Source organism: Acartia tonsa, chromosome 10 (assembly GCF_053477335.1).
Source record: "Acartia tonsa isolate MP-2025a chromosome 10, ASM5347733v1, whole genome shotgun sequence".
Taxonomy (NCBI): Eukaryota; Metazoa; Arthropoda; class Copepoda; order Calanoida; family Acartiidae; genus Acartia; species Acartia tonsa.
In genome coordinates, this window is record NC_137269.1 from 9326671 (window position 1) to 9335497 (window position 8827).

At 31.9% G+C, this 8827-nt stretch overlaps 1 protein-coding gene across 1 annotated transcript in view; it reads left to right on the plus strand.

The window, feature by feature from the left end:
• LOC145329332 (uncharacterized) overlaps positions 1–7275 on the plus strand; it is a 118305-nt gene extending 111030 nt beyond the window's left edge. Inside the window, exons 33-39 of the mRNA XM_080173391.1 lie at positions 2522–2555; positions 3133–3182; positions 3447–3581; positions 4595–4703; positions 5749–5892; positions 6002–6096; positions 6950–7275. Coding sequence (XP_080029517.1) covers positions 2522–2555; positions 3133–3182; positions 3447–3581; positions 4595–4703; positions 5749–5838 — 418 coding nt within the window. The 3' untranslated portion in view covers positions 5839–5892; positions 6002–6096; positions 6950–7275. The remainder of the gene's footprint in view (positions 1–2521; positions 2556–3132; positions 3183–3446; positions 3582–4594; positions 4704–5748; positions 5893–6001; positions 6097–6949) is intronic.
• Positions 7276–8827: the final 1552 nt, after the last annotated feature.

Consider the following 8827-nt stretch of genomic DNA (forward strand, 5'->3'; position numbering starts at 1 on the left):
GAAATTTTGCCGTTTAACATAAAAAGTGTACATTTAAATTAGGTCAATACTAATTCAACATAATATCTTCTCAAAATATGTCCAATTTATACAAAAAAAAATAAAACTTCAGTAAGTTCCAGAAAGAAAAATAATCGTCATCGAGAAGTAAAATATAATATTCATGATAAAAATAATAGGTCAATAGGTACTAATCCTTAATATAAAAATGTGTATAATGGATACACAGCTGAACTTAAAATTGTTAAGGAGGGATAAATAAGTGTGGCCTGTTAAATGAAAACTGCAGAATGCTTTAATGGGCAGATCACCAAAAGCTCCACCTCAAGATTATTGTTAAGGTTGTATACTGACCCTCTATTGGATGAGGTAATTTTTCTTGAAGGTCTAAACGTCACCATATGAAAAACAGGCTTAAATTCATATGGTTAAAGTTAAGAATCACAAGAAATAATTATCCTCGGGATCATTCTTTTTTTTACTACACTTTATTTATCAATACCCACCTGTAGATTTTACAGGTGAGATGAAGTTGAGGTGAAATACTTAAGTGTGTCTAAAGATTTGGTGTGTTTGTTGTGTAAGTGTAGAGTATAGTATATATATATATTACATACGAATTTAAATAAACAAACACTTTTTAAAAATGCCCTCATTTGCAGGTAGTTTTCTTTCTATACTCGAAACATGACATTTATCCCGGGTCAAATTGAAATGTTGTTAATTTTTCATATCCTAATCTATAATTTTTGTTTTTAAACAAAAATTTTCTTTGAAAGGAAATAAATTCAAGTAGATTTGAATTTAATGGGAGCTTTTTTTTCAGTCTTGACTGAAAGATAAAAAATAACACAAGTGTAATTTCAATATTAACTACATTAATAATATTACTGGTGAGCGTTTTTGGGACTCCTACTAACAGCCAGCTTGAGTCGAAATTAAATTCCATATTCTGTAGAAATTCTGTGAAGTAGTTTGTTGTAAAGTTTGTGGTGACGGGACAGTCCAGAAAAAAGTGTTGTGTTGTTTCTCTCGGTGCGGGTAGATTCCGGTCCAGCTTACAAAGTGTACATTCTGGAGATTCTAGCCTAAAATTTGAGATATTAGCGTTAAAATAATTATAATTGTTTATGGATCTAAATGCGAATTCTCGGATATTTATTGGTAAGAAGGAAAAAGTCCATACTTTTTGCCATTTACGCTCTCTCTCTATATCAAATTCTCTTATTTTCGCCCAGTTATACCTATTTAAGTAAGACTTACACTTTTCTATCCTCTGATCATCATTTGATAAGAAGTAACGAAAATGTTTTGACTTTACTTTTGGCTTTAAAAAAAGTGAACTGATTTTAGTTTGGGGTTTTGAAAGTTTACACCTATATAAAGCAATATTGTGCTGAACAAATCCTCGAAGTCTCAAAAATTCCATGTAATTGAAGTTGACCTTTGATTTGATGTTAAAGTTTCTATAATCTAGACATATATTATCAATATTTAACAGGTCTCCAAAACAAATTGACTTAATATCATTTTCATAGCGTACCCATGTTGTTTCTGTAAAAATTGCCCTGCTTACAATTTGTTTTTCACTATTACAAAAGAAATTATTTTTAAAAATTCTCATATCTTTTATGTTATCATGGTTTAGCCAAAATGAATATGTATGTTTAGAATATTGCAGACGGGGAGAAGGGAAAAGGGAAGTGGGGGCAATTGAAATAAACACTCGTTGTGTTAGTTTGGAATGTAGCAGACGGGGAGATGGGAGAAGGGAGGTGGGGGCAAGGGGCAAGGGGCAAGGGAAATAAACAGAATAAAAAGGGGCAGTCATATTCTTGCTAGCAGCTGGCCGGGTCCATTAATCTTTGAATATAAAAATCACACCTAAAAACCTCAATATATTTCATCAAAAACAAGTTGTGATTTTACTTTACATGACGCTATGGAAATCTATTATTCAATTAACAATCCCTTTATAATTTCCTACAAATTTATTGGATTAAACTGGATTTCATGCCCTTTTCGTTGATAACTCTTATATTGAATTAATTGCCCATTGTCCCCTCCCTTACACCCTGATTTACAATGGCAATTTTCTTCTTTTTTGTTGCGTTTTAATACCTTAAAACCAACTTAATTTTTAAAAAAATTTAATTTACTTTAAAAATAAGAGGTCTACAAAAAAACGATTGCATATCTAAATTCTAAGGATCATTTACATCTACTACTTACTAAAAGCACCGACTAGCTATTTTTTAAAAATCATCAAAGTTAGGACACATGAGCTATCTTATATCAGCAACAGTGGCGTGCGTTAGGGGGGTGTAAATGGGTTTCAACACCCCCCCATAAAATTCGGATTGCCTGCTTTTTTCTTTTTATCGACTACTAATGGTTTCACCCCCCCCCCCCCCTGGTGAATCGCTGTGCATGCCACTGATTTGAAACATTTTAGAAATAATCGGAGTATAAGTTACAGTCCAATGTCCCCTACCTCCCTGAATATTTTGTTTTGTTTTAGGGAAGAACATTTGATTTGTGACAATGAAGATGAGGTAAGTTATATTTATCAGTAGCGCAGCTACTTTATAATCAGGGTGTGTAGGTATTCCATCAATATGCTGTTATTATACCAATATATCACAATCATTTTAAAAAGTAAATCTCTGTTTGTCTGTACAGAAGAATCTCACTAACCGCTGAACTAATATGGTTCTCCTTTATAGAATAGCTTCTCATAAATACTGGAAATAACTATAACTATTTTAAGGAAGGGTACCACCACCCTTCCAATAAAAATTGCCCCTATATTTATCAGTAGTGAAGCTACTTTATAATTAGGGTGTGTAGGTACGTATGTCTGTAGCAGAAAACAACTTACAGGTGAGGCCGGAACAATCGTATTACAATATCTACACGGTCTTGTTGTTGAGTGAGGCGTGCTAAACACTCTCCCAGACAACACGTAGGCACTTTTTAGCAGTTGTTCTCTCTCTCTCTTTCTATCTCTCTCTTTCTCTCCCTCGCTCTCTCTCTCTCTCTCTCTCTGGACAAAATCGTTCTTGTTCTTTCCCTTAATATTACAAAAAATAGATGTTCTTTACATATTTTAAATTTGAATATATTTTTTAGCAAGATGATTTTGAAATCAGTCCTGATATCAAGTTCAGAAATATTGACGAGTAAGCTATTTTTTGTGTTGACTTTTGTCCCGTCAAAACCAACAGTGTATTTAGAATATTTTGAAAACAACCGTACGGACGGATATAAAATAATTCTAGAATAGCATTTCTACCAATAATAGTTATAGAGTAGACACGGATGTAAGATCGACAATAAAGGTTATGAAAGGGATGGACAACAGAGTAAAAATGACGATTAAGAAGTACGTAAAACAGATTTGAAAGCTCTAATTGCTGAACCAATTAACTCCCATTTTTTCTTAGGAAAAGAACCAAGCTGGCCCTGACCTGGTTCGTCAACACGAACGAGGACGTTGGGGACTTCAGGCTGGAGTTGGCCAGCCTCAGGGGTAACAAACCACGCACCCTCTTGGTCAAGGATATTGGATATAATACAAGGTAAAATTTATATATGGGGGTCTTTTTTCAATTGTATTTAAACAGTGATGAAAACATACATACAAGCGAATCTCTGAAACGGTAGTACAAACGAACATTAACGCTTGTAGAGTTTCAGAATGAAATAATCAGAATATAAATATATAAAAGTTAAAACAAAATTGATTCAAAATTGAAAAACTGTTTAAACATGATATTGTTTAAGGACATACATACACTTTTAGAACTTGGTTTTAGAGATGCTTCGCTTTTAACATTGTACTCGTTGTCCTAGGAATCAGTATTCCAAAAATCAGACCAATCGGATAATTTTATATAAAAATTAATTGTTAAAAAAGATAAAAATCAACATGTTTAAAATGGACTCACGGACATTCTGATAACAATTATAAAGTTGCTACGCTTTCTCGTTGTAGGGTGGTAGCACAATCCCCCAAAATAGTAATAAACCTCTCAAGGACCTATAAGAAGCTTTGCTTTAAAGGAGAACCATATCGTTATATATTCATAAGAGATGAATAGAAAAAGTTATTTTGTTTACTAATCTAATTGAGGATTTTGAGGACATTTTATATCATCTATTTTCCTATCCCCAAAATAATAATGGGGTATAGTCCGTGACAACGCCTCTTAAGGGGCGTTTCGTAGTATTTTCACAGTAGCTTTTGATAGGGTATTTTAGGTTGGGTGATTGCCCCTCGCAGGGGCTAAAAATAGGAGAAAATCTACTTTGAAAATACGACGAAAACAAATTCTTTGCTTTTATTTTACATTATTAGTGGCTTTGCCCAGAACCCATAAAAGCTTTACCAAAGAGATAATCTCCTCCCCTTACACACCATTTACATTTATTTTTTAAGAAATAATATCAGGGGGAAAGTGAATTGTCGTACCCCCCCCCCCCCCCCCTCCAAATGATCGTTCCAGACATTTACGAGACATTAGCTGACATACAAACATACAGATAAACATCCTGTTACTTTAGTTTAAAGGATTAATTGACCACTGTTCAGGTATGATGTATTGGACCAGATTCCTACAGGGGAGGAGTTAAGGATGTGTCTGCTGGTTAAAACTTCCCTGGGAAGGATCAGGAGATGGCGCAAGGACCAGCATTGTCAGGTATGATGATAGAATCGTCTTATTTTCTTAAAGATTTTAAGTTATTATATTCGACGTACAGCCCTATTTGAAATAAGGAAATAAATTGGGGGATTTTTCAGTGTAAGAGAGGGGGGAAGTAAAGGAGAACCATATCGATCAAGCAGCAAGCGAGATCCTATGGTAGATAGACATTCTATTACTTTTGTATTGGGATTATATAGAAACTTCAATAGTTGTAGAATTAGAGTTTTATTTAATATTTTTTCAACTGTTAACAAAAGTTTTAAATTAACCTAATCTATAAAATCCTCGATAAATGCCCCCCTTGAACCTTTTGTAAAGTTTTAGCTAATCAATGATGTAAAACATGTTGAATACCTAGAGCTCTGTTTTCTGGATATTATCCTTCTTATATGAAACTAGTAGCTCCAAGCATTTAAAGCTCTATAATAGAAGGGTAAAAACTTTCTACAAATAGAATACTAAAACATCCAGGGACCAGAGATGGCATAAAAAACCACGTGGTTTAAATCAAGTGGTTTAAACCAAAAAAACAAAGCTTAAAAAAACCAAGGTGGGATGGTTTAAATGTTTTTTTTTTTAAATATTTATACAAAGGCCTATCTTTCCAGTTATATCTTTTTATAACGTAAATAATACAGTAAATAACTGTCAAAAACCTAAATTACCGTATCAGACAGGGTTGTCAAATCGGGCGGGCGTTTTTTTGCGGACGGTTTTGGGCTGCCCTTTTTCGGGCACCCCGTTTGGGGGGGGGGGGGTGAGAAAAAGGAGGAGGGGGTGAAAAAAGAGGGGGGGCAGGCCTATAATTTGGATATTATTAAAAAAAACAAAAAAAATGGTTTTTATCAAAAAAAAAACCGGTTTAAACCAAAAAAACAAACTGGTTTGTTCTTTTTAAAAAAACTGGTTTTTTTCCATCTCTGCCAGGGACTTATGTAAAGCTTTCCTAAATATAAAGAAATCAATCGTTATTGAATTATTAGGCCAAAGACAAAAATTTAGTACAGAATAAATTTCAAAAAATGTATTTTTATTTCAGGAAGTCGGACCATTCTACAGCAATAGCAACTTAGTGACAACTTCTACTAGTCTAATATTTGCTCTACTAGTGTTTTCATTGAATTATTAATTTTAATTAGTTTTTATGCCAGTAGCGGGACAAAGTGTCTCAAAAATCAGCCATGTAACGTCATACAAATTAGTGATTATCCATCTAATTTTTAGGGGGTTTTCTTTCTCACTTCTTCTCTCATCTCCCTCATTTTTTTGACGTCACATGGCTTATTTTTTAGACACTTTGTCCGGCTACTTTATATCATATATTTTCATATTGATCATTAGACTGGTGATAATTAATATTAATGTTTGGGGGTTCTATCATGAAAGAGTTAGTAATAATTTTTTTACTAGCGGCTACGGCCCCTTCAAGCCTCTAAGGGCACTTGTGGTGGTAGGGGGGGTTGGACAGCCCCATTTTTAATTAAAATTTTAAAAAGAAAAAAAGTTGAAATTCTTTCTTCTTACAGCTTCACTGTAAAGGAGAACCATGTCGGTTTAGCCGTTAACAAGATCCTTCGCTACAGACAAAGAAGGCTTACTACTTTATTTAAAAGGAGAGATGAGATTGTTTTTGTACTTTTTAAAACTAAGGCAAAGTATTTAGTGTTAAACAAAGAGAGGAGTAGGTTGCGGGTAAATTCCGTAAAGGTTTAAAAACAGCTTTAAAACGATAATATTATCTAAATATGTGTATTCCTTATTGAATAGAACCAAAGAAAATTTTTTTACAGTTAAGGTTACCTGAAAATTGTTAAAAAAAACCCTGAAATTTTCATCCAAAGCTTTGCTAATGTCAATCTAAAAAAATTAATTTTTAACATTTTATATATAGAATTACCATGGACAATCAAATAATGTTTTAAAAAATGAATATCTTTAAAATAATTGGCATTATTTGTCATTTTTAAAACTCTTTCCAATATATTTTTTTTATAATTGTCAATTTTGTTACTATTATAAGTTTTTAAATTTTAACTTAAACAAATTTTTTTTTGTCTATAGTTCTTTTCAATAAGGAAGACACATTTGGTGAATATTATCGTTTTACTCCTGTTTTTAGGCATTTAAACTCACACTTTTACGGAATTTACCCGCAGCCTACTCCTCCCTTTATTATATCTAAACTTTTATTATATTTTTTTCTAATTAAGTTAAAACTTCTACAATTCTTTCATGAATAGTACCCAAAAGAATAATTTTTAATTTACTATGAAATTTGACTGCAATATTAATCAATATTAAAAATGAACCTATATAGATACAGGTATTTAAGATTTAATGGGCATTTTTTATCCAAAAATCTTCAATTTAATCAAATGAATAATAATAATGTAGACTAAAATAGCTTTTATTAGTTTAATTATGTATTGTAATTGCAACAAATATCTTACCATTATAAATTTTTATATTTACCATTTTTAACATATTTTTACATCTTGACATGAATCTATTTTTATAAATGACAGTTTTTATGTATTTCTATAAATAAAGTTAATTTCAACTTTAATTTTTCATTATTTGTATGTTATATTGTTGAGGCAAAACTATTGAGATATGTCTCGATCTGTCCGTCCATTTTGAAAACTTTTTAAAACAAATTTTTACATGTTAGCTTGATTTTTTAATGGTAAATCTTTAGCGTATCATCTCTAAAATAGTGTCTCAATGTTTGAGCAAGTCCATCCATAATTAGGAATAAAAAATCTCACTTGTTCGTTAGATTTTCCTAAAATTCTGCAATTGTGAAAAAATCCAAAGCCTCACAGAAGAACAAGGAAAGTAATGTCTATAATTAGCGCAGCATATTGACAAGCATGGATGAAACAAACGCGTGCGAATACGTGTTTAAACATATCAAAATAACACGGAATAGTTGGAATTTATTTAGTATTCAAAATGTCCGTTAATTATAAATTAAAGCTTTGGTGACTATCATAGATAAAAACTAAGAAACATTTTAAAAAACTGCAAATAATGGCTGCTATGCTAATGCTCAAACATGCCTAAGAGTAATACATAGATCACTATCTTTCATTGCTGCTGAGAAAATCTCATTTACGGAAAGAACGATGCCAGATACATGAGAAGAAGCGGCGATACTAAAAACAAGGATGACAACATCCATAAAAGTGAAGCTCTGAAACTGTAGGACAAATGAACATTATCACTTGTAGAGTGTCAGAACTAAATATAAATCATATTGTATAGACAATATTGTAAGTAAATTTGTTACAAAACTGCTTAAATACAAGATAATATTTAAGGACATACTTACGTTTTTAGGACATAATTATAGAGATGATTTGTTGTCCTAGGAATCAGTATTCCAAAAATAAAATCAATCAGATAATCATTTGTTGTTAAGAAAGTTAAAAAATCAACATATTTAAACTGGGAACGATAATAGAGTTGCTACGCTTTCTAAATTGTACCTAACTACTACAGGAATCCCCATATGAAATATATTGAAATCGATAGGACAATTCTAACATGCCTAAATTAACGAAAAAAGCTATCCGTTCCAGACGGACTGACCCTTATTATAGAAAAGCTTTTAACAAGGATAAAAGTTGAGTTAAAACACACATTTAGAACTTTAACATTTGAGTGTTTGTCTTAAGGATTTCAACTTTAATGCTTAAAGAATAGATATAGTAGATCTAGATGGTAACTATGGCTCTATAATCCGTCAAACGTAACCTTTTCTAATCGTACCAAACTACTACAGGAATCTCCATGCAAATTTTGAAATTGTACACTTCCAACATGCCTAAATTGCTGACAAAATTCGTTAGTAGAAACTCCTCTATTAATCAAAATCATTCGTTTAGTGTTAATATGAATTTCTCGGATTCTGAATTTTTGTTGTTTATTTAATTATGCATTTCACCATGGGAATCCATTCTATCATTTTTTGTCTGTCTTTGTCATTTCGAGTTTTGTTACCTTTTTTTACGCGTTAATTTGTGTGTGGTGATTCTGCTTAACAATTCGATAACTAACTTTGTCCACATTGCCTTTGAAGACATCTAGATGCTAATTAAAATTTACAATATGAC